The 27187-nt window shown below is 39.5% G+C and overlaps 1 protein-coding gene across 1 annotated transcript in view; it reads right to left on the reverse strand.

The window, feature by feature from the left end:
* The window catches only part of Cdk17 (cyclin dependent kinase 17), a 32700-nt gene extending 15614 nt beyond the window's left edge, over positions 1-17086 (reverse strand). The window contains exons 1-8 of the mRNA XM_059245355.1: positions 16919-17086; positions 12676-12840; positions 8708-8841; positions 7405-7530; positions 3881-3937; positions 2780-2894; positions 1705-1799; positions 1230-1292 (exon numbers count right to left, since the gene is read on the reverse strand). Of these exons, the coding sequence (XP_059101338.1) occupies positions 1230-1292; positions 1705-1799; positions 2780-2894; positions 3881-3937; positions 7405-7530; positions 8708-8841; positions 12676-12840; positions 16919-17036 (873 nt within the window). The 5' untranslated portion in view covers positions 17037-17086. The remainder of the gene's footprint in view (positions 1-1229; positions 1293-1704; positions 1800-2779; positions 2895-3880; positions 3938-7404; positions 7531-8707; positions 8842-12675; positions 12841-16918) is intronic.
* Between the last annotated feature and the right edge of the window lie 10101 nt (positions 17087-27187).

Consider the following 27187-nt stretch of genomic DNA (forward strand, 5'->3'; position numbering starts at 1 on the left):
GCAGATAGACAATAACATGCTTTCCACGTCACAGCACCCTCATGGACCTAACTTAAAAAGCAAAGACTTTGCAAACTTTATCCAACTATGCCAATTAAACCCTTTATTTTCTTTCCAAATTATTGCTATATATAAAAGTAGGGAAAACAAAAATAAAAATATACAAATGCTATTCATAACATATTACAAAATAAGATACAATATTGTAGAAAAAAACCCTCCTAGAACACATGGAAACCCATTTAAAGCCCTGCTCTTAGCAACGGATTAGCCCGTGTTCAGAGTTCTCTGTTAGGAACAGAAACTGGCTTTTCTCTATATCCACCAACATACTATTTAAAAGAAACAAAGTTAAAGTTATTATCTACAGAATTAGAAATGTCTCCACCACACACGAGACACTGCCTTTTTCCAAAATGGGTTTCCGTGAACTGTTAACTTTGCATAAATAAATCTTTGCTAAATTTGGGGTACGCCAATTAGGTCAAAGACATCTATTGTTAACACTCAGCTGTGTCAAATGCTTTCACTTAACTACTAACTTTTGGGTTTCATCTGGCACTGGTTGTCTTAGCCAACTTCTACAGCATTACTTGAATTCTTAGGTAATTAATGCTAAGAAGATCTACTATCAGAAGATCAAGACACCTGTAAGTTTCTGACCTTGTTCAACGGATTATTTTATAATTAAACACTATTTTAAATGTGTTAGTGAAGTTTATCATCAAAAGGGTCTTTCAAAGTATGTACCCATCATTTGTATTTATTTATTTATTTATTTATTTATTTATTTATTTATTTATTTATTTTTGGTTTTTCGAGACAGGGTTTCTCTGTGTAGCTTTGCGCCTCTCCTGGAACTCACTTGGTAGCCCAGGCTGGCCTCAAACTCACAGAGATATGCCTGGCTCTGCCTCCCAAGTGCTGGGATTAAAGGCGTGCGCCACCACCGCCTGGCTTGTATTTATTTTTAAATGTTTGTTTTTATCCAGAATATACTTAGATGTCCATCCTACAGATAGAGGAATAAACTGTTGTAAAAGGCAAAAATTTAAAAGTCCTGTAAAATGAAGCAGCACTACAACAGGGTATGATTTGTAAAAGCTACGGTGTAGTAAACAGATGCTGACTAAATATACTTGGTAGGCGCTAATAGGCTGCTATATTGGCTTGGGCAATCTTGTCTAGCTGTGCTCTAACTAAGGTTTAAAAGGACATGTAAAACATACCTTTACATTGTGCATACTCATGATGTTTCCACAGTCATCCATGTACTGTTTCAGGTCTTTGTCCTGAAAAGAGACAACATTTCACCATGTGACACAGATTTGGGGATTCATGGTGATCAACCTAAGAGCTTTTTTTCTTTAACAAAAAACATTTATTTATGTCTGAGGGCACACATGTATGTATCATGACATGTATGTGGAGGTCCAAGGTCAACAAAGGGAGTGATTGAATTCTCTCTAAGTTCCAAGGATGAAACTCAAGTTGTCAGGAGGCTGGAGTTAGATAAAGCTGATAAGCACCTTTGTCCATGGGGCTATCCCTCCAGCCCAGTAGAACTCAAAGAAATAGAATGCAATACATATAAATGTAGTTAAATACCAATAATTGAACAATAATGTCCCTGGGGCTGTTAAAAGGCCCAATTGTCTATTGTATTGAAGCAAAACAGAATGATAAAGTTTATTAAATGCTTACCAGATACTCAAAGACCAGAGTCAAAGATTTATCTGTGTGAACAATGTCATGCAAGGTTACTATATTTGCATGTTTTAAATCCTTTAACAGTGAGACTGAAAAACAAAAAGAAAGCAAGTTATTTAGTTATTTAGTCTTTACAAAAACCCCAAGTTTTGCACATACATTGATTGTGTTTAAGATAAAGGCCAAAGTTTAAAGCCAGACTGACAGTGGAGAAAATGAGGGTGTGGATTTCTCCTTTGCTTGTGTGGTTGTGGGTTTGACACTGTAATTCCTGAAACTGTCCCCAACACTACAACCCCACAACTTCGTATCAACTACTTGAGGCTCTGAGATCATAGAATACAAGGTACCTTTTACTCTTCCGTATCATTAATCAGACTCAAGCTCTTTCTTAATAATCTGACTTGTAATGGCATGTGTGTGTGTGTACGTATGTACGTACGTATGTATGTATGTATGTACATATATGTCCCAGCATCTGTATGTGTTTTATGCTTTTTCTTTGGTTCTTTTTTTCTTTTCTGTTTATTTTGTCCTATACTGGTTTGTTTTTATTTTATCTTATTTTATTATTTTTTAGATGTCTATTGGTATTTTAATGAGAGACAGACAGAGAGAGAAAGTGTGGATTTGGGGTGGGTGGGAAAGTGAGGAGTAGTAGGAGGACCATAATCAGAATATTTTCTATACATTGTATCTATTACCAATAAAAAAAACTGAGTTTTAAAAATAAAATGGTCGTGTTTATATGCTATTTGATTCTTATGTTTAGTAATTTACTGATGTAGGTAATTTGTTGTTATCATGGTCTCTGTACACCAATACATAGTTTTCCTAGGTCAAATACTTATCTGTCAGAGATTTTTAACAGCTTCGTAAGTATTTCATTATGAACTATACAATAATACAATTGACTAATCCCTTTCTGTTGAATATTCTGAGATTAGAAACGAACAATGGCGAGGTCTAAAGACGGCTTCCAGCCATTGACTATCTTTACACCTAAGCACCTTTTACAAACAGTCGTCTTACTATGGTTTAGACTTAACTGTTTATACAAACATCGCACCTTCTCTTATAGCTGTACAGGGCGCTCCTTCTTCGTGCTCCAAGCGGATCTCTTTTAATGCGACCAAATTCTCTGTCAATTTACTTCTTCCTTTATATACTGTTGCATACGTGCCCTATAAAATATATTTGAAGGCCCTTGTTCAAATGTGATAGTCACCAGGCATAGTAATGTATGACTTACTTCCAGCACTTGGGAAGCAGAAGCCACCCTGGCCTATATAGTGAGTTACAGGGCAGCTGGGACTACATACTGAAGCTTCGTCTCAAGAAAGTAAAGAGCCTTAAGCTCAATTTCTAAATTAAATTAAAGCATGCTAAAGTTACCTTAAAACGAAACATCCAGTTTTTCTTACAGCAATACCTTAGTTTCATATGTATGATATCCATATTTCTACCACACTGTGGTGTTTCCAAAGTATAAGAAAGCATTTCCTTTATTCTCGTGTTATTTCAGATTAACAACTGATCGATGGATTAATATCAGAGGTACTTAAGGTAATGGTATATAAAACCCACAGGGCACTGAGCACTGTCAATGAAAATGTAATGACAATATTCAATCATGAAAACCCGCTCCGGCCTCCACACTCTTCAGAGTCTGTGCACATTAGCCCTCCTGTAAAAAGCCCCCTGAAGGCTTGCTCGTTCTTTTCCTGCCCTTTCTTACTGGAGCTGGCAGGCCATTTCTAATTAACAGCAGTACAGGTATCAGAAGCAAGTTCAAGAAAGCCATGGCCTAAAGAATTTTCTCACCTTTGATCACTTTTATCTCTATAGATAGTTCTCTGAATTCACACAATGTCCAGATCACAACAGACTCCAAGAAGTACACAAGTAAGTGCCTGTTCCATTAGTCACAAAACACAGCATTTGTGCTTCAACAAAAGGGAACAGGTCTACTAAGAAATATTAACTTCATCTTTATCAGTTCTTCAAGGACTGAGACAATTTATTCTACCTAGTTCTGCTGTCATTTCAGAATTAGGTATAGATCTTTTAGACAATAATAACTAAAAATCTGTAGTTTTCTAAGTTGGCAAACATTATGGAGTGCAAGTCTGGATAACAAGAAAATGTCTTATTTTAAAAGTGTACTCACCTCTCCAAGCTTTTCCAATTTGATGTAGGTCTCCATTTTCCCAAACCCAATTTCTGACTGAAAGCAAACAATTATGAATTTAGCATCTATTCTTAAACCTTTACCTCTTCTAACTTCTAACTCTCTCCTAAAAAGTAGAAACTGTTGAACACCTGGCCAGCTTTAAAATACATTTGTTATTAGAACATCAGAAGGTTTAAAAATAGCCAAGTTTATAATTAAAATAGTCTATATAAGAACCACTAATCTTCTGTTAATGAACATGTAAACCTCTAAAATGTGCAGGCATTCCAACGAATCTGCAGACTTCCCTCACAAGAACTGTTCTTAGGCTTCTGTTACAGTGATACATACATGTCATGCTACAACACGTGTTATGGCACTGCTTAACTTGGTTTTAGCAAACCAGAATTTTTAGTCACAGGTTTATTATTGAATGACTAAGAATGGTTTTTTGTTTGTTTGTTTTTGCACACTTAATGATTTTTTTGTATGTATATGGTATTCTTCTGGAAAAAAATAGAAAAATCAAGTTTTAGAAACATCATATCTATGACTTGGTATTAAGGCTTTACTTTTTGCAATCAATAATGCTGAAAATGAGGTAAAATTACAACAGAAACACTTTCTATGTTTCAATTTAGAAAATACATTAAACATCTAAGTATCTGGTACAGAACAGCTTGACTCTGAATTATCTTTTATGTAAAAGTTTATGTAAAAAACTAATTGCCAAGATCATAGAAATGTCACATCATATCAAAATGTTTTATACCTGGTATCTTTAGAGTTCTGATATTTTAATTAAATGGTAGTGAATTTTTCTTGTTCCCTTTCACAGAGTGAACAACACTACATTGAGAATAAATTCAAACTAGTATGAACAAAACAGTGAGCATCATTGAAACATCTTAAAATATCATCTACAATGAAATGTAACTGTGTAAGCTAAGAACTTTTTCTCTCAGAATAGTGACTTCTTTTCCCTACTTGTCTTTTTATAGTGAATGAATGCTACCATACCCTGCAAACACCCAATACATTGTGGTCCAGTAGTGACTATGACAAAAACACTGAGGTTTGCTTTAAAGATTATGTAAGGTACTGACAACAAAATAAGAGTTATATAAACAGAATGTTTTAGAATTACTGTAATACTAAGTACACATGGAATAAAATATAACAGATGCACCAAAAATTAATATAGCAAGAGTCGCTCTTTAGAGAATGAAATATAGTGACATTATTAGTATATATCACACACATGAAGACATGTGCATGTGCCCAAATTCACAAATACACACACATTCAAGTCCATATATACACACAAAGCAGCTATAGTCCATAATAATAGTATATGTCAAAATACCTAGTATATTTTAAATACTGCTCACAAAGAAATAGATATTTTGGTGATAAATACGCTGCTTACTCTAATCAAAGCTCATTGTGCACATATACTGAAATGTCACACTGCACCCCATAAATATGTATAATACATGCCAATGAAAAGAGAAAGTGAAGACTAGAATCAATTATTAAAGTTATATTTGGATAACTAGTTAGTCTAGAAGATGAACAGCACTCCTGAGTTCCATCCATGTAGGTGGCCAGGAAATCAGACAGAAGGACTTACACTAGTGACTGGCTGTCAGATCCTAATGCAGAGGATGATGACACAATCTCAAGCCCCTAAGGAATCTTCAACTTAGTGGACTCAGCGATTACATCTGAACAGCAACTAGTGAATCTTTAAGTGGAATTTTTAGAAAAAAATTTGCCTGTATTTTTTGTTAAACATGACAGATTAACAATCATTAACAAATAATTAACAAAAGTTAGCAGCTTGTTGCCACCCCTGCATAAAGTATTCAGAAGACAAAAGACAAGCCCATTTATTCAACAGGCATGGAGGGCAATGCCAGGTAATGAGCACACAGTGAAAACAAGACGGTATGCACACTTTCCTGAACTAACAATCTGCACTCAGGCCTACCAACAGGCATCATAAAAACAATCAGATGGTTCCAGAAGCCTATATTTAAATACAATATTAAGAATCCGTAATGTGCTCTTTATACAAATGAAGATTTTTTTTTTTTTGGTTATTTATTCCAAGAGAATAATTCATTACTTCAAGAAGTAACTTTTCACAGTCTAAGCAATTACTGTCCAGACAACTCTTACAACAAAAGCATACAAATAGGAAATTATATATAAAGTAAGTTATATCTTATACGAGGTCTACCTACAACAGTGTAACATGTAAGTGATAGCAAGCATTAGGAGAGACTTCTAGCTTACTTGGGGTCTAGTAACATAACCCAAAACACACACAGGAATGGGAACAGATGCACTATCAGATAATAGTCAAAGCCTAAAAACAAGCTTAAAGACCATAAGTACAAGAATGGATAAAGTCTAACACACCAAGAAAGATAGTATACTTATACAATTGCGCACCATACAACAGTGAGAACAGACTAGGACCACAAGCAACAAAATCAATGAAATTCACGGACTTAACACTGAACAAAATAAATAACTACAGAAACACATTTTGTATACTTATATACAGGCTGTGACTCTATAGTAACATATCAACTTTGTATGATAAACACACGTATTTCTTACATATTTGTATAAACACACTTTATAACCTATAGTCATAACTACATACAGTTCAAGAGATTAGACGAGAGGAAGCAGGAAGCGGATTCAGGTATTATAGAACATGTTTGTGATCACAACACTTCAGGAGGCTGAGTGAGGCCACCCTGATTTACACAGTGACTTCTAAACCAGCAAGACCCTCTCTCAAAGAAAACAATGTCGCAAAGTATTGAGTACTTTAAAAAACAAGTATGATCATGTTTATAAATACTAAAAAGGCTCAGATAGAAAAATCACACCATGAAGAGTATAATCTCAACACAGTATGTATGATCAAGTATGTAAAACTAATCTTTGTTTCCAGAAAGCAGGGATTATGGGTAAGCTGAGGAAAGAGGGTGTTAAGTAAAGAGAAAAGTAACAGAAAAGTGTCTAAAGCTTTCATTTATTCATCTGGATACTGGTTACAGAGTATGGCAACACCACACAAATACACTGAGCTGTAACTGGGGTCGGGTACTCTGCTGTAAAATGTACTGTCAACATACGGGTGGCTGCATGTCTAGTACATGGGGCACATATATCCGCAGATACATCCAAAACTAAGGTAGGACTTAAGTAAGTCCGGCTGCCATACACCACGACAAAATGCAGACAATAATGTAGTAAAACTGAGTGAGTGACTCCAAATTTACATGTAAAAATCAATTTCAGGGCTGGGGGTACAAATAAATGGTGGAACACTTGCGTAGCAGATCCCTGTGTTTCAGAAAGTTATGAAACGTGAAAAGATGGGGAGAGCGGGAGGCAGGGAGGAGGTGAAGAGAGAAAAAAGACAAAAGGAAAAAGAGCTGCACCCCAGAGAAGCCAACAAGCCGTCCTCACGGCACAGCACAAGGCCAGAAACTTACCAAGGAAGCTCTCCGGGACCTGCGGCTCATGGGCTGGTCGAAGGGTGGGCTGCTGATCTGCAGCTTCTCCAGGTAGCCATCAGGTATCCTGATGTCTGCAGGCAGGGACAGCCGCTTATTCAAGTCCTGCACAAACCAGCAAGACCAGGGCATTAGACTTCAGATACACATGCCCAGGCATGTTATTTTTTAGTGGTAAGTAACTGAAGCTTTCTTGCAGTTCCAAAATTACTTAAGGCAAAAATACCTACTATAACCAAAGGCAAATAACAGGGTTTTAAAGAAATGGGTTAAAAAAGGCTCAGTACTTTCTTTAGCAAATTTAAGTTGACCTTTACTCTGCGATCATACTCTATGCAGAAGTAAGCAGCCTAACACAGGATGTCATCACTTCAGTAACGAGAGGACAATTTGCAGGAGTCAGTTCTTTCCTTCCGCCATGGGGGTTCCAGGGACTGAACTCAGTTTACAGGACTGTCAGCAAGTATTGTCTCCTGCTGAACCATCTCTTTAGTCCCCTAAAGTTATATTTTAAAACATGCTCAGAAAAAAAACAAGACGAAAAACCATACTTAGTATCATTGCAGAAAGCTTTTAACTTATAGGATATACTGAAATAATAGTCCTAACAAATTTCTGTCCATAAGACTATAAACATGTATTTTTAAAAATAAAATGAATTATGTGAGGTTAAATATGTATTTACGTTTACGAATGTTTTGTTTGCATTTATGTATGTGAACTGTGTGTGTGCCCAGTGCACTCAGAGGCCAGAAGGGAGTATCAGGTCCCCTGGAACCACATGGGCACTGTGAACTGAACCTGGGTCTTCTGCAAGGGCCGCAAATACTCTCAACTGCTGGGCCACATCTGCAGTCTCCAACTGTTTCTTCTTTTACATAGAGAAATAACTTAAATCTATCAAAGGGATGTAGATGTAGTGAACCATTTAGGAGAGACTAACAAAGTCAGAAAACAATCTGGCTCTGGTTTATTTATACCTCTTAAAATCAAAACATATATATATATAACTACAAAGTGTCCGGATGACTATTGAAAAGGTGTGATTAAGAAAACGTCTTCTGCAGAATGTGAACCGTAATTAACGTACAGTTGTTTTAGGGTAGTAATTAGACAAAAGAAACATCAGACCCCAGCTCACTCAGGCAAAGCAGCAGTTCTTGTGGGAATACCATTTGCCTTTATGAAGAGTTTCAGATGAACTCTACTTGCTCCATCTGTGTGTGTGCATGTTCCTTCATCAACACCAGTGTTCACACAGAGGTGGATTTGAAACCGTTACCTCCATTGAGATCCGTCTGTGTATACGATTTCTGAGGCAAACCCCTGTAGGGGACTGGACTTCATCAGATGATGTCCCAGAAGCTTGGTCACTCTCACCGTCTGATCCCATTTTCAGATTTTCATGAACAATATCTGTGACAGAAAAGGAGGCATTGTTTACCTTTAAAATACAGATCTTCATATAGTATAATTCATTATCATTACAAGAAAAAAGAGACAGTCAACAACCGGAAATCACAGTATTGAAAGTCATCTATATTCTGGATGCATAGATATGTAGTCGACAGATCGAAACATAAATTCCTTACAAGAGAAATAAGAATCTCAGGCCAGGTGTGCTCATCAGTTTTTAGTCCACTTGACACAAGCTATGATCAACTGGGAAGAGGAAAACGTCAACTGAGAAAATGTCTCCATCAGACTGCCCTATGGGCCAGCTTGTGGGGAATTCTCTTGATTAATGATTGATGGGAGGGTCTAGCCCACTGTGGGTCCTTATTTGTATAAGAAATCAAGCTGAGCAAGCCAGTCAGTAAGGTTCCTCTCTGTTGTCTCTGCCTCAGTTCCTGGCTCCAGGTTCCTGCCCGGCTTGAGTTCCTGCCCAGGCTTCCCTCAAAGATGTACTGTGACTAAGATGTGTAAACCAAAGAAGCCCTTTCTCCCCAGCTGCTTTTGATGATGATGTTTATTACAGCAACACAAAGCAAACTAAGACAGAAAGAGAAACCGGGATTGTGGGCTGTTGTTCAGACAGAACTGACCGTGCTGTTATGGAGAAAGATTGTAGGAATATTTGAAACTTTGGGCTGGAAAAGCCATTAGCACTTGAAGTCGGAAGAAGGCTGAGAGCAACAGATGATGGGAGGCGTGGCTTGTGACGTTCAGGGGAAGGCAAGCATTCTATCAAGCTTTTCATATATTCTGAATTTAGAATCTGTGGTTTCTGGTCAGCTGGGGGTGAAAAGCAGGGTTGGTTATGAAGAGACCAGCATCACCGAGGTGAAATCTTCTGGCAAGTGTTTCCTCGGGGTCACCACACAGAGCCGTGGTCCAGAAGGAGCCAAAGCTGCATTTCAAGCTGGCAGCCAATCTTGGTGATGTGTAATAGTCTCCAATGTGTTACAGGTGTTGGGAGCAGGAGAGCTGCAGAACTGAAGGGGTCATGGAGAGCAGCTGAGAGCACCTGGCGCTGTGAGAGGCCAGGAGGGGCCACTGGTGAATGTATAGTCTCAGCTGCAGTGGAAAGCCCAAGACTGAAGGAGTCTGGAGAGCCTGGAGAGAGGCTAAGGCTTGGCGCCATGTAGCAGGCTACAGAGTCCCTGAAGAGAGGCCAGATGACGCCATTGGTGAATATATACAGTTACAGTGGAGACCCGAACACACTAGAGTCCAGGGCTGTGGGACAACCACCACGGACAGAGGCAGGTGTGCAGTGGAGCCAACCTGAGCCTGTGAGATTAGCTGCATGTGCCATGGATGGCACAGCAGGAGAGGTGGAGCTGCTCAAGTCCCTTAGTTAGTGCCAGAGGATCATGAGTGACTGAATCCTAGATGCTGGACATTTAGCTAAAGGCGTTGATTTACATCTTAGATGGTGGATTTGCTCTAATTTTATCGTAACTGTGCTGTTTCTTCCCTCTTGGAATAAGAAGTATGTAACCCTTTTTATTTTACATAAGCTCAAATTGAGAGACCTTGAACTTAAAAGATACGGATATTTTAAAGAGGCTGGATTTTTCAAAAGTGTTTGAATATTTTTAAAACCATGGGGCTTTTAAAAATATATTATGCAAGCCGGGCGGTGGTGGCGCACGCCTTTAATCCCAGCACTCGGGAGGCAGAGCCAGGCAGATCTCTGTGAGTTCGAGGCCAGCCTGGGCTACCAAGTAAGTTCCAGGAAAAGGCACAAAGCTACACAGAGAAACTCTGTCTCGAAAAACCAAAAAAAAATAAAAAATAAAAATTAAAAAAATATATATATATTATGCTTTATAGTTATATAATAGTAATACTAGTATGATATCTTGGGGACACAAAAGAAAGGAAAGGTTGGGGCTTGATGATGATGTGTTTGTCAAATGACAAGGGTTTAATTGTACTCACAGTTTTTTTGCCAACTTGACTCAAGTTAGAGTCACTTGGGGAAAGAGAAAGTCAATTGAGAAAATGCCTCCATCAGACTGTTGTGTAGGAAAAGCTTGTAGTGAGTTTTCTTGATTAATAATTGATACAGGAGGAGCCAGCTCACTGTGGGTGGTGCAGCTCCAAGCAGGTGGCCCTAGGCTGTATGTAAAAGCAAGCTCAACAAGCCACATGGAGCCAGGCAGTAAGTAGAGTCCCTCCATGGTCTCTGCTTCAATTCCTGTCTCCAGGTTCCTGCCATCCCTGAGTTCCTGCCTTGGTATCCCTCAACAATGGATTTTGATTTGGGATGTAGAAGTCAAAAAATGAAAACAAAACCCCCCCTCTCTCCAAGTTGCTTTTGATCATGGTATTTCTCACAGCAGTAGAAAGCACACTAGGTCATCAGGCATTGTGGCACATGCCTTTAGTCCCAGCACTAGGGGGGCAGAGGCAGGAGAGGGGGAAAATCTCTTTATAGTTTCAAATTACGAAAAAATTTACAAGAAAAATCATTCAAATTATTATCAAGAACTGAATTAAATTACAGATTCAAAATAGTTCAAAATGAGAAGTACTCATTTTCCAAATTCTAGGAATCAGAGACTTCCAAGGGTAAATGACTTTCAGATCAGAGAGCTGAGACACACAGCTGCAGACTAGAAACCTGGCCTTTTGCTTCTTGTGAGATCCTTTCATTAAATGTCATTAGGTCAACAACAAAATGGAGCCAACTCATAGAACAGTCTTTTTCAAAAGCTGCTACCCACCAGTAGCAAGAAGGATGTGGAGGCATATGCCTGCAGTCCCAGAACTCCAGAACTACGGCAGGAGGATGGAACAGAAGACGCCGGCTGAGGCTACATAGCAAGATGCTATATCGATTGAGTGTTCCAAGCATTATTCACTGAATATCACTACAAAATGAAGTTTGTGGCCTCTAAAATATCAAAAATCTGCTGAGAGCTCCAAGTGCAAGGCCTGCCTGGACAAACAGCAAGGCCATGTAAGCTCAGTGATACAGCATTTGCATAGCAAGTCTTAGTGAGTCAGAGGTTCAGTTCCCCAGTACTACCAACCAACCAAGGCACAGGCAAACAAAAAGCCAAACAAGTTACAGGGGATGGCTTTGGAGTTCAAATTACCTTTGTTTTTTAAATTTAGCTGCTTAACTATAAACCTTAACAACCAACTATAGCAATCATCTCTTATGAACCAGCTCAAGATGATTCCAGCACACCATTCTTTATGCGGTACTGACAGGGATAACGGCACATTTCTTACAGATGAAACCACACTGTAGGGAGGCTCAGTCTTAAAATTACTGAAATGAACCAGGGAGTAACCTACAGTGGTAAGAAATAAAGTGAACAGTAGAATAACATATTCAGGAATGTCAGAAAATACAATCATCTAATGGGACAGTGAAACAGCAATGTTTAAAATTATTTTTAAAATCAAAACATAATACACCACTATCAAAAAAGATCAGAGACATGAAATACACAAAAACTTGCAGATATTTTTCCTAGATATTTCTAAGAACATAAAGGCAAAAGAACAACAAATCAGGCGATAATCTATTTCTGGTACTGGACCATTATGTGGTAATGATTTGAAGAGCTACTGAAGTATGACTATATACTATGATACAGTACGATAGTTAAGCACTAGCCACAGTTTGAACTCTTTCATCTGCTTTTTTAATGGAGGTTCTTCTGGATGAATAGACATGCAAACATTACTTCTCTATGGTATCAGCACTCCATCTTTTTTCTCTACACAACTAACACCCAGAGTACCTGTCCTACAACCAGAAAGTCAAATGCAAGAGAACCACATTACCTAATCGGCTTCCATTTCTGGGCATTGCCATGAAGGAACCAAGGCTTCCTCCAATAACACTGTGGGGTCTTCGCAATGGCGGCTTCTTGAAGGACCCTGTGTACTGATGAAGGAAGGAATGCACACTGTGGGACGTGGGAGGCCTGCCATTCTTCACGATGGGCTCTGTGTTCACGGCATCCAAGAATCATTCCACAGTCATCGCAAGAGTCGGGATCAGGTGAGAAGGATTAAGAAAACAAAACAAAACAAAAGGCTGTAATGGAGATCATTGACATGTAAGCTCACTTCTTTGGCTATTTATTCAAAGTGCTAGAGTAAAATAATTTCTATGAAAAATATATTTATAGAAAATACCTTAATATTTTAAGTTGTTTCAATGACCAAAACTGGTTAACAATCACTAATATACCCCACCCAGTTTTTTATTATCAAATTACCTACATCTTAAAATTATTTTGATTCTATTCCATGTGCTATCTTACATGTGTCTCATGGTTAAATATGCTATAATATAACACACATAATCCTTACCTAAAGAAATTTATACCTCTATTGGTAGATATTCAAAAAGGTAAGTCAATTAGTGAATAAAGCAGAAATACTTAAATGTATATCAATATGGAGGCAGAGATATTTGCTCCAAATTTGGTATTTTGTTATATAATCTTTAAACAAGTAAAGAGCCATTCCTGAGCAGAAACAGCTGACCATATAGTCCATCAGAATCGGTTAGCTATACATGAGGAAGAATCTCAGTGGTGTTTTGTTTGAACACCTATTTCAATTCTATTAAGTATATCCCCAAAATGGAACTGGTGGTCCATATGGTAATTCTATGCTGAACTTTTAAAGAAAATGAAACAAATTAATTTTTGACAATTTTTAAAAACTAAACTCTTAAGGCTGGGGATATAGCTCAGTGGTACAGTGATTGGCCAGCAGGTGTGAGGCCAAGTCCAATTCTCGGTGCTACAAGAGCAAACACATAAATAAAACGAAACATATCATTTTTCTCAGTTATCCTTCACAGTAGGTATTTTAGAAATAATAGCTTACACCTCCATTTATGATTTTCAATTTATATTTGAATAAAGCTGTTCTAAGTTAGGGCCAGTATGTGTGGAGTGGCCAAGATTAACAACTTTAATCAAATATCATCTATAAAATTCAAGATTCTTCTTTCCTGGATTCAATCCATCAGTCAACGTGCAAACACCCTAGCTACGCAATGTACTGTGAATTACAATTATAGCAGAACATCTTCAGCTGAGTTTAAGCCTTCAAAGTGTGATACAGTTATTAAAACTACAGAAATCTCTCCAATTCTGGTTGAGAGGAATACCATAGATGATACCGAAGGTGCCATGTACATTAGAATTTTTCTAAGCTATTTGTATAATTACAACCCTGCAAGTGTGAACTTCTCCATTTTGTTAGCATACATGACAGCTACATGCCTACACATAATGAAAGCATAACAGAGATCTCGACCGTGCCTGTGATCAAACCAGAGACAGGAAATCAAAAATTGGTCTGGGGCAGTTTATTCAGAGAAGTTACAAATGATTTCCCTTAAGCCAGACTGCCACTGTTTCAAACTAGACAAAGATCGCTTTTGCCTTATAAATGTATTACATTACGTGTAAGATTTTTAAATAGTACAGTCCACATACATTCTTATGCAGTATTTTCACATGAACTCTATCTCTGTGTGCAACCTATCTTGTGTAGTTCTTATGCTAAAAACAAAAGAGGAAGGAAAAAACTCTCTAAGGGGGAAAAGGTATTTATTCTAGCTAGTAGGCACTGACAAGGTCAACAACAGACTTAGAATTCCCGTCAAAACTGCAGATGAAATCCACATCATACACAGAAAATAAGCAGCAACCGACTATGGTAGTCATGCCAAAGAGGAATAAATGTCTACCTATGTCTTCAAGTATGATATCAAGTCACTCTAATGAGGAAGAGTTCCAACAGCGTCCCTATTTTTCCTTCACTGTCTGTTACAAATAAACAACTTATACTATTTTTAAAATATTAGGTATTTTTAACATTTTTACCTCTGATGGTTTGAAAGAAAATGCATGCTCACCCCCAAGGGAGTGGCACCATTAGGAGGTGTGGCCTTGGTGGAGTGGGCGTGGCCTTGTTGGGGGAAGTGTGTCACTGTGGGAGTGGGCTTTGAGGTCTTCTTTGCTCAAGCTATGCTCAGTGTGACACACAGTTGCTTCTGCTCCCTGGAGATCAAGATATAGAACTCTCAGCTCCTTCTCCAGCACCATGTCTGCCTACATGCCACCACTGAGATAATGGATTAAATCCTGAGCTGTAAACTAGCCCCAATTAAATGTTTTCCTTTACAAGAATTGCCGTGGCCAGGCGGTGGTGGCACATGCCTTTAATCCCAGCACTCGGGAGGCAGAGCCAGGCGGATCTCTATGAATTCGAGGCCAGCCTGGTTTACAGAGTGAGATCCAGGATAGGCACCAAAACTACACAGAGAAACCCTGTCTTGAAAAAAACCAAGAATTGCCATGGTCATGGTGTCTCTATACAGAAATAGAAACCCTAACTAAGATATCACCATTTGTTACAAACTAATCAGATTTTGAGATAATTACTCAAGTATGTCAGAAAGTAATCAATTAGTCTAAATTATTAATTACCTCTCTAAATAGAGTCAGTGCATTTTCCATGACTCGATTTTAACAAAACAGTTTGTCTGGTAATCAAATGTTCATTAGGAATGCATTCTAGACGCCAGGTACCATGATGGACACTTTGCCTCTTTCATCCCTGAGCATCACTGCAAATGCCCTGGCCAGACATTTGTAGCACAAGAATGAGCAAGCTGGACTCAACCACTATCACCACCAAGAAGTCAAGGGGGGCCTGGGAGGACAGTACGATTCTGCTCCACGTGGCTCACAGATCCCTTTATAGGAGGGATAAATATTACAAAATCATCTTCAAGATTTAAGCCAAATACAAATTTTACCACTCTATAGAATGATATCCAAATTATTGTCTTGAATTTCTTCTGGAGCTCATTTTTCTCCCCTTCTGTCAGAAACCAAGCCATCCAGGAAAGCATTCCCAAGCCAAGCAAGGCTGCAGGCGTGGAAGCAAGGGTCTCAGCTCTGCCGAGACGAGGGAAACCGTTCAGCAGATAATGATTTGTCTGAGTAGAAAAGCCAAGTCTCTGAGGCCTGGGAGGAAAAGCTGACTTCTTGATGTCGCTGAGGCAGTAGTATTTCAGTGCATTAGTACATCCGCAGTCCCACACCGTGACTGCTGACCTACAGAATCCTCTGTCTGCCTCACGCCACAAGCATTTACCTGCAATGGGGCAGGCATTCAGGCTTTCAATCACTGCCTGAGATCTCCAACCAGAATTTCAAGTACACAGGAAAGGAAGCGCTCCAGATGCTACGCTGCAAACCCTGGCTCATTAGAAGCCATTGTTATGAGCTCCTTCCTGGTCACTAGTACATTCCTAGGGCTATTTTGGCTTTGACTGTACAACCTTGTTCTAAAATTTTCACCAAATTTACATTTTAAGTCATTCAACTTATCAAATCCTTCAGTCTTTTACATTACACTTTATGCACTACTACTTTGTATTGTAAAAGCTCTGTCAAATGAAACATCATGTTTCTGTCTTTGTTATAAGTGTTCTCAGTACTGAACACACTGTGGTACATTAAATAAGAAAATAGTAAACTCACTCATCTGATGAACCTTGCAATCTATAAAGACAGTCAGTGCACATCCAGAATGCTATAAACCATGATAAAGCTACAAACAAGAATTGTATAAACTTGCTCAAGTTACGAAATATTTAAATGTTAATTTACCAATGGTTATTTAACAATCGCTATAACTGTTATTTAAGAACTAATAAAAACAGAAAGGCATTCACAGGAGTAGGAGACCAAGTACATGGGCAGTCCATCTCATTGGGGATGAGAACAGAATATACTAGCCAATATTCAAGTTAGTCTTTTGCTTCCAAAACACCGAAGAAGGATTTAGCCGAGCACCACGTTCGGCTTCTCTGCACGGAAGGCCTCAGCGGTGTTCAGGAAGCAGTCAGACGTCTCCCGCCCGGTATCGCCATCTCCCGCCCGGTATTGCTGTCTCCCGCCCGGTATTGCCGTCTCCCGCCTGGTATTGCATTCCCCCGCCCGGTATCGCCATCTCCCGCCCGGTATTGCCGTCTCCCGCCCGGTATTACCGTTGTCTTTGCTGCTGCTCTCTTCCACAGTCATCTGCTCAGCCAGCTCCGACAGCGACTCGTCGATCGTCTGGCTTCCCCTGAGCGTGAGGGACAGTCTCCTCTTGAACTTTTTCATCCTACCAGCTGGATGCAGCGTGAAAACTTCTGAAAGGGAAGAACAAGCGAAAAGTGAAGTTTTAAATATTTTATTGCTCCAGAAAACTGTCATTCTGGGCTTACAGTGAATCTTCAAAATAGGAATATATTAAGGAGTCCTCAATTCCAGCAAACATCACAGAATCTACACTTTTTGTTCAAAAAGTTGGAATTTGATTAATGCTATATTCAGTTGGCATCAATAGGAGGGAAACATTTTTATTGAAGTCCACAGAGAGACAAGAATGATGAGATCTGAAGGAATGAAAATCTCGTATACAGTACCCTCTGGAAATTCCTAGAGTGAAAACGGACTATTATTTTGATGCTAGGTTCCATCACAAGTCTCAACTATCATTCAGGAAAGAGTCGGATCCGTCCTATCCCATTTTCGCGGTAGGGAAAACACCCAGAGACCTCCCCTGAGCAAATCATCAAATACTAGGAAACAGAACTAAGACTTGCAGGTAAGATCAACGTTTACCTTGTCTTCTAAATTACAACATTTCTGAAGTCAGGATGCACGTTACAATTTACAGGATGTCAAATGTAAGTGGCAATATTTTTTCCCTTCTTACTAGAGTCAGTAGTGCCTAAGTGAAAAACAAGGAACTTGCTCCCTTAGCCAACTCCACAAGACCTGTACTTTTCTTTTCTAATTGCTCTTTATGACCCATAATAACCAAATTTACCAGATCACCTTGCAAGCTATGAAGGTTATTCTAAATAAAACAAGGGCCTTTACAACCCCCCGGTGCTAAAATAAATCCAGCTGTTTATATGTTTTCCATATGTGTTCTACTTAATTTCCCATTCTAAGGGTATACTCTAGGTTTGCTGAACAGGTGACTTATGGAAAGTTTTTTGTTTGCTCAAAGGCTGGGAAACACAAATACAAAGTTATAACTGATAACTTCATATCTGACCATTCTCTGCTATGTATTTGCTCTAATTTGAAAAACATCACCAGAATAAAACACGAAACTATACCCATGAAAAGGCAAGTATTGCAACTACGATCCAACACGGTTTCTCTTCATCTCCAAGCTCTAAAATCTTAAGACATGTTGACTAATCAGTCTAAAAAGCAACCAGGGGATAGCTGGGTTTAGTCTTGACACCAAGACAGACGAAGTGGTGTTGAACAGGGCCTAGTAACTTACCGTCATCCTTCCTGCCACCTGTGTCTGACCCGAGAGGAAACCCATCCACTTGTGCTGCTCATCTCTTCAGTTATAGAACCCCCATTTGATTCTTTTCTACAGATTCCAGTTCTCTAGTGAAATTCTCAGCTTAGCATCTATTTTCGTGAACGTATTAATCACCGTATGTTAAAGCTCCTGTCTGTCTATAACCCCCCAGTCTGTATAACCCGTTGATCTGTTTCTGGTGTTGGGTTTTTCTCCTTTGGCTGTGTGGGTAGCAGTATTTTACTAAATGCCAGACATTCTATGTGAATGGGGATGTGAAACTGCAGCAATGTACAGGCTCCAGATGCTGCTGTCTCTCCCTCCACAGAGGCTTTATTCATTTTTCCTAGCTGGATGTCCAAGCAGAAGCAGATCAGCTGATGATCGCAATCCGATGAAGGAAGGACAGATTGCTGGAGACTGAACCTCAGACAGAGTTTGACCCTCTCCTGTATCGTCACTTGGTGAAGTCCTTCAAGAGTCTCCAACTGTAATCTAGGGCCAGAGTAACAGCAGCGGCACAAACCAGGGGAGGCTCTGTCGATGTCATTGGTTGCTTTCTGCTCTTCTCTACGCCCTGCTCAACCTTTATCCTCCAACCAAGAACAGTTTAAAGGCTGTTTGAAAGTCAATTCACTCACAAACAGTAGAAAGACAGTGTCTCCCTCCCTTCCCTCCTGAATCTACTCAAGTCTGGACTGACTGAGAGCTTTATATCCCTTCAAAATGGTCTCATTCCCCTAGCATTTCAGCAGGACTTCAGTTCACTTAGTTACCCCATCATAGGCAAAATGGAAGCTTTGGTATGGGTTAGACAAGATAATATACAGACGTCTATAGGACGCAGCCCAGCAAGCTTAAGCTGATTCCAAAGAACCACGCTAACTGTAGACATGCCCTACATGTGCTAACTGTAGACGTCCTAATAAACACTATCCGCTTCACTTCTGATAGCTGCACCTTTGGATATGGATCTACCATGGCATTCAGTAGTAATTCAGGACATCTGTTTCAACATCTTAGACATTTAAGTGAATTAAATGAGTCGCTTTCAACTATCATTTTGTTCCCCTAAGACCATATGCTAGAGCTAGGCATGGTGGCTCACACCTATAACCCCAGCCCCAGGAAGGCTGATTGATGTCAGGATAGTATGAACTATACAGTGAATTCCCAGCTGGACTGGAGATACTGGGTGAGACCTTATCTCAGAAGTCAAAGAACAAAAACAAGAAAACAAAACAAGACTTCACACTACAGAAGCCCTCCTTTCGAGAAGGTTCAGGAAGCACCATGTCCAGCAGAGGAGAAATTAAGCAGGCTTAGGAAAGCTCATCTGTGAGAGGCTCCTGGAAGAGAACCTGGAAGCCCTTGGAATACTCCAACTGACACGAGTGTCTCTATACACTTGAAACTAAGTCATACTAGATAATTATTTTCAGTGCTAAGGATCAAATGCAGCACCTCATGCATGTGAGGCAGGTGCTCATAATCCAGCTCCCAAGCCAGATCATCACATGCCCTACCAACGTTTCAGACCCTACTCTCTCTAACATAGCCATATGGTCCCTAATGTCTATCTAACTACATAGCATTACTTCAGAACCTGAACACACACAACATATTTTAAAGTTTGCTGACCGTGGTTCTTGCCTATTGCTCTAGAATTAGGATAACATAATAAACCATAAAATAATCAATTATATCTGGATTCTGTATTATAGCACGGAGGTCAGCTATCCAAAATATAAGCCAATGTGGCCAATGAGCACTTAAAAAGTGGTCAGTCCAAACTGAGTTATGCTGCAAATGCAAAATTTAAATTTGGCATGAAAACGAGAATGTAAAGGTATCTTCATAACTGCAGACAAAGTCATATAAAAACAACTAAAATGGAAGTTCCTGGGCCTAGGGAAAGAGTAGAAAGTGGGAAATAATACAGACAGAATTCTGGCTTTTCAAGAAAAGGAACTCTAGAGATGGACAACAGTGGTGGCTGCATGCTAACAGAGAACATTAAATAGATCTTGGTGGGTTTAAGTAGATGCATGAGGGGATAAAAATGACTTCTTACTACAGTGCATCTGAGTAACCGTGTACATTAGGGAAGGGTCCCTTTATTCATAATTTATAACAGTACAAATAAATACTTATTTTGCCATCAAACAATGAAAAATATTCTGGTAAATAAGTATTTTATTTACCAGGGACATTTGGGACCCCATCAAGTACACACATGAATTCAGCATCATGAGAATTCCTTAAGGACAGCAAAATGGAAACAAATACATATTTTTAAAAAAGTAAATGTTGGCCCCAAACTCCTAACTCAGATGTCAAAGACACAAGTATACAAAACCTACTAAGAATAAACACAAAGAAATCCACCCTGAGACACCTTTTTATTAAAAGTGTACAAATCCCAAAGCAAGGAGCCTTGAAGCAGCCAGGGGGAAGCTATTTAATCTACACAAGGTCCCTCAACACGGTTAAAAATCAATGACACGTTAGAGATTAAAGGCCAGAATAGCATATTTAAACACTGGAAGGAAAAAGAAAATGCTAACCAAGAATACTATAGTCAGCAAAACTATACTTTAAAAATGAAACCGAAATTAAGATATTTGTTCCCAACAGACTTGCCCAACAAAACATGATGTAAGAAGGCTTTCAGGGCAAAGTAAAAGGAGAAGGGATATAGCTAAGAGGATTACAATAAACTGGAAATTTCGACAGCCAACTTACAAAAATAGTTAGAAAAAACAGACAAAAAGAAAGAGAGGACTTGAAAGTTTAATGTATTAGACCTAGAGGCAGATGCAGGATACTTCATTTAACTACAGTGCACACCTCCTCTTAGGTCACACAGGACACACGGCAGCCCAGACCACAAGGTCACAAGACAAACTTGAATACATTGTTTTCTCTTTTTAGGTTAAACCCAGGACATGCACATGCTAGGCAAATGCTCTACTACTGAGCTACAGCAGCCTTGGCAGAAGTGTGTGTGTGTGTGTGTGTGTGTGTGTGTGTGTGTGTGTGTGTCTTTTTCTGATTATAATAAAATGAAACTAAGTAAGTATCAAACAAGGAAAGTTTATAAATATGTAAAACTAACATAATACAATCTTAATTAATGGGCCACAGAACTTACAACAGACCACAGAATATACCTTGAAACAAGTAAAAACATGAACACCCTAAAGCTTACAGTATACAGCCAAAAGTGTTGAGGAAAGTTCTAGCTGTACTGTCTACATCAAAAAGAAAATCTCAAATTAATAGGCAAATAGTACACTTCATGGAATCAGAAAATGCCAGGTGGTGGTGGTGGTGCACACCTTTAATCTTAGCACTTGAGAGGCAGAGGCAGGTCAATCTCTTTGATGCTGTGGGATGGTCTGTATGTCAAATGTGTTGTTGACTGGTCAATAAATAAATCACTGATTGGTCAGTGGCCAGGCAGGAAGTATAGGCGGGACTAACAGATAGGAGAATTGAGAGACCAGGAAGCTGGGTGAGAGAGACACTGCCAGCCGCCATGATGACAAACAGCATGAGAAGATGTCGGTAAGCCACGAGCCACGTGGCAAGGTATAGATTTATAGAAATGGATTAATTTAAGCTGTAAGAACAGTTAGCAAGAAGCCTGCCACAGCCATACAGTTTGTAAGCAATATAAGTCTCTGTGTTTACTTGGTCGGGTTTGAGTGGCTGTGGGACTGTCAGGTGAGAGAGATTTGTCCTGACTGTGGGCCAGGCAGGAAAACTCAAGCTACACTTTGAGGCCAGCCTGGTCTACAGAGCAAGTTCCAGGACAACCACAGCTACACACAGAAACCCTGTCTCAAAACAACAACAATAACAACAACAAAACAATAATTAGAAAACAAAGAGCCAATGAAATACAAAACTAGAAAAAAGAAGTATTCAATAAGAACAGAGTGGGGATAAACAAGACAAGAATTTGGTTCTTTGAAAATGTTACACTGACCTAGAAAAAAATACCAATGAGAAGATGAGATGGAGAGATGGATCAGTAGGTAGGGACTTGCTGCCAAGCCTGGTGACTGAATTTTATCCTCCAAACATATGGTGAGGAAGAAGAGACTCTAAAAGTTGTCCTTACTTACAGACACACACACACACACACACACACACACACACACACACACACACTATGGCATTCAAGAGCCACAGACACAAGTAAATAAATACAATTTAAAAAGTGTGGATATTAGTACCTATTTAAGTAGACAATATATTGTGGGATGGTCTGTATGTCAAATGCTCTGATTGGTCAATAAATAAAACACTGATTGGCCAGTGGCCAGGCAGGAAGTATAGGCAGGGCTAACAGAGAGGAAAATTGAGAGAACAGGAAAGTGGAAGGAGACACTGCCAGCCGCCGCCATGACAAGCAGCATGTGAAGACACCGGTAAGCCACGAGCCACATGGCAAGATTTATAAAAATGGATTAATTTAAGATATAAGAACAGTTAGCAAGAAGCCTGCCACGGCCATACAGTTTGTAAGCAATATAAGTCTCTGTGTTTACTTGGTCGGTTTGAGCGGCTGTGGGACTGGCGGGTGAGAGAGATTTGCCCTGACTGTGGGCCAGGCCAGAAAACTCTAGCTACAACAATAAATAAAAAAAATCTATGATTTATGCACCAGAAAGTGAATAACCTAATAAAATGAACAAATCTCAAAAACATGCAAAACACGAACACTGGCTCATGAAAAAGTACAATTTAAGGAGATATCTAACATCCAAGGAGAACGAATTAGTATAATTAAGGAAAAGTCCAGCACAGGATATATTTACTGGTGAGAGATTCTTTCTCAAAAAGCAAGGTAGATAACTCCTGAGGAGCAACACCTCCACAACCCACGTATGTGCACACACGTGCATGTACACTGCACACATGTACTCACGCACACAAAGAATACACTTACAACAGCAACCAAACAGTATTAAAAATAACATCAATCCTTAGGAGTTATCCAACGAGATGACAGACATATGCTAAAAACTAAAAAATAGACAGTGGCGGTGGTGTACACCTTTAATCCCAGCACTCGGGAGGCAGAGGCAGGCGGATCTCTGTGAGTTCAAGGCCAGCCTGGTCTACAGATTGTCATGGTCACACAGAGAAACTGTCTCAAAAAAAAAACAAAAAAAAAACAAAACAAAACAAAAAACCCAAAACAAAACAACAAAAAACAAAAACTAAAAACTATTGTTGAATAAAGTTAGAAAACATGTATGTAGATGAAAATATACCCTCTTTTCATGGACTCAATGACAAATCTGTTAAGACTGACGATTACTCTAAGGGGCTCTACCTCTTCAATACAGCCCCATCAAAAGCCCAACAGTGTTTATTTCAAGCAACACATCCTAAATGTACACACCCTAAAATGTATATGGTATTCCAGAGACGTGAATAATCACAATGATCTTGAAACAGAAGAGAACTATCGGGCTCCTATTTTCTTTACTACAAAGTCTGCTGAAACACAATGTATTCCGAACACTGTAGCCCTTGCATCAGAAGTAACACGGACATCTAAGCAGGAGGAGGAGGAGGAGTTCACACAAACCATCAAGATAGTCTTCCAACAACAGTGCTGGGAAATTAGATATCCTAATGGAATACAATGGACTTGGACTTGTATGCCATATGCAAGAGTTAATTTAAAACAGATGAAAGAAAATAGATGGACCTAAACCTAAGCATTAAAACTATGTAACAAAAACCAAACAATTCTTGGGGCTAGTGAGATAGCTCAGCTAGTAAGGGGGACCTGCCACCGAGCCAAGCCTGATGAACTTGATCTCCAGTGCTCGTGTGGTAGAAGGAAAAGACCTAAGTCCAGCAAACTGTCCTCTGACCTTTACACATGTACCATGGCACGTGTCCACCCCCCACCCCCAGGTCCCAAAGTCCTCAAACATTACAGCCTATTACCAATGTTCCTGGATATCCTCCACAACTCGAGATAAGACCTTATTGGAGAGAGCAAACGGTTACTGACCTGGGAGCTCCATCTCTGCTGGTTAGCTTTCACGGAGCTGAAAGATGCTATGCATTGTATGAGAGCAGAGAAGTAATGACCAATACTGCCCAGGTATAAACTCTGGATTACAACAACCAGCCTGGTAAGACATGTCCACTGGTCCAATAGTGCCATGAATGTCATGGGCATAACCAACCGTTTTCTGTTTGGATTTAAGGCCTGCCCCCAGGATGAAACTCATCCCTGGCTAAGAATCTATGGCTAGCCAGATCACAGACCCTGGGAGAGAACCTACTACTATTATTCTGCTAGATGGACACAGTATTAGACCCTAACACTCCTATCATTATAGCCACAGATGGAAGCATCTCCACGTATCAGATAAGCCTCTGTTTTCAGGAGATGCCCATAACCAGCCAAGCAAGCAGGTAAGGTATAGAGAAGAAGAGACTGCAGAAGGCAGGCCTGAAGAACATACACGCTGCACTCCCTCCTCCCCAGGCTCGGGGATCGCTCGCTGTGGAAGAGGGGGCAGAAAGAGGGTACGAGCCAGAGGAGGTGGAAACTGTCTTCTGGACACAGCAGAGCAGCTACACATACGGTATCCTAACGGTTGTGACACCATGTATAAAACCGTACAGGCCTGAAACACACCAAGACCCGGTGGGGGAGGGGGCTGGACAGTTTCACCCCTAGCCAAGGGCAATTCTTTTTATAAGGTTTTTTTTTTTTTTTTTTTTTAATTTATTATGTATACAGTGTTCTGCCTGCATATACGCCTGCAGGCCAGAAGAGGGCACCAGATCTCATTACAGATGGTTGTGAGCCACCATGTGGTTGCTGGGAATTGAACTCAGGACCTCTGGAAGAGCAGCCAGTGCTCCTAACCGCTGAGCCATCTCTCCAGCCCCAAGGGCAATTCTTAGCTGCTGGGAGAAGAAGGGTCACTTTCCTCTAAAGTGTAGCCCCTAGTAAGTTAAGTAAATCACAACCCCAAACCTTCAGGATTTTAAAAGATAATTTTTTTCTACATGAAGTTTATTGTTTTCTTTAAGCGTATTTTCAAATGTATTTGCTTCTAGTCAGTAGGTTAAAACTTAAAATATAATTAAAACCTGACTTTAAAATCATCAAGATGCAGATACTTTCTCATCGCGAATAATCAATTTGCAGGTGGAAAGTCCCCACAAAGGGGGTTTTATTTTAAACAGCTGTCCCGTTTCAGTGAGTTCAGAAGGTCATCGTCTCACTCGACAGAACCCCGAGAGCAACTGTAACGATGTGAAGTGGTGCCCCGGCCTGACACACAGCTACAGACAACATGGGAAAAGCCCAGTAAAGGAAAGCACAAGACAAAGAACATCGCAGTATCATTTTACAAATGAAACAACTTCTCTTTTAAATTATGTACTCCAGCTACACTTATTTTGCCAAACCCCCTTTGATTTAAAAAAAAAAAAAAAAGTGACTCTAGGGGCTGGAGAGATGGCTCAGATGTTAGGAGCACTGGCTGTTCTTCCAGAGGACCAGAGTTCAGTTCCCAGCACCTTCAAGGCTGGGCTCACAACCAACCATCTGTAACCCCCAGTTCCTGGGATCCAATGTCCTCTTCTGGCCTCCAAGGGCACTCAGGCACCCATGGCACACAGATATATATGCAGAAAAAAATACCAATACACATAAATAAATAAAATTAATTTTAATAAGTAACTTTAAATCATAAAACCAGAACTTCACTGAAAGAGAAAGAATCCTTTTTAAAATACTTGCTCTGATGATTATCTCCTGGACTTTAAAACCAATCACCACCTGTGGTGGATGGTTAAACAACACTATCTGATGAAAATTTAAATTCCTGAACTATAATTCAAAAATAAATCTCTCCTTTTCTTTGGTATTTAGGATTAAATGTACTCTACTATTGAGTTATACCCCTGTCCAAGATTGATATTTTATCAAAATATAGCCTTGGATTGGTAATACTTTTACGAAACTAAAAATAAAAGTATTGCTTAGATCAGCAATTCTCAACTTGTGGATTACGATTCCTAACAGCAGCAAAATTACAGTTATGAAATAGCAATGAAAACAATGTCATGATTGGGGGTGACGTCAACACAAGGAACTCTATTAGAGGGTTGCAGCATTAGGAAGGGTCAGAACCACTGGCTTAGGTAACTGTACACAACATTTTTATTGAATCCAAAAGACTAAAGGACACATTCCTTATAGTTACTGATTAGGCAAAAGCGAGAAGAACACACAGGAAGTTACTGTCAATGTTTATGAAGCTGAGGTCACAGATATTAGCTATTGTCCTATAAATACACATAAAGATATGCATAACATGAAGGGATCAGTAAGGCTATGTCAAGACTACCATAACTCTGTGCACATTATCAAAAAAGTGATAATATGCTTAGAAAATACTGGGAATGAATAGACAGGCTAATTAACAACTAACATGAGATTAAAACTCTGAAGAAACTCAATGACATAGTTTAATAATAAAAAGAAGCCTAAGGTCAATGGACTGGCTTATTGTCTTCAATCCTGCGGAGTAACTATAATCTCAGGCTATACTGATTTAACAATGGTGTTTTTCCCTTTACGATTTGATTTTTGTTATTGTTTTTAATTATGTGTATTCCCTGTGTCTGTTGAGGGAGCATGTGCACATGCTGGCAGAGGTCAGAGACATCAGATCCCCCAGGTGCTATTGACGGACAGGGGGTTGTGAGCCATCAGGATAGGGAAGGCCCTTGTTTGCTCCTCAGAGAGCTGAGATCATACTGTTCAGGCATACAAAATTTCAAAGAAGTCCCCCTTTGAATCCTAAACCCCCACATATATCAGTCAAGTCATCTAGTTAGTAGGTGACCAGATGAACAGGAGAAGTAACAGCAGGAACGGAGA

The sequence above is a fragment of the Peromyscus eremicus genome, chromosome 18 (genome assembly GCF_949786415.1).
Source record: "Peromyscus eremicus chromosome 18, PerEre_H2_v1, whole genome shotgun sequence".
In the NCBI taxonomy this organism is placed as follows: Eukaryota; Metazoa; Chordata; class Mammalia; order Rodentia; family Cricetidae; genus Peromyscus; species Peromyscus eremicus.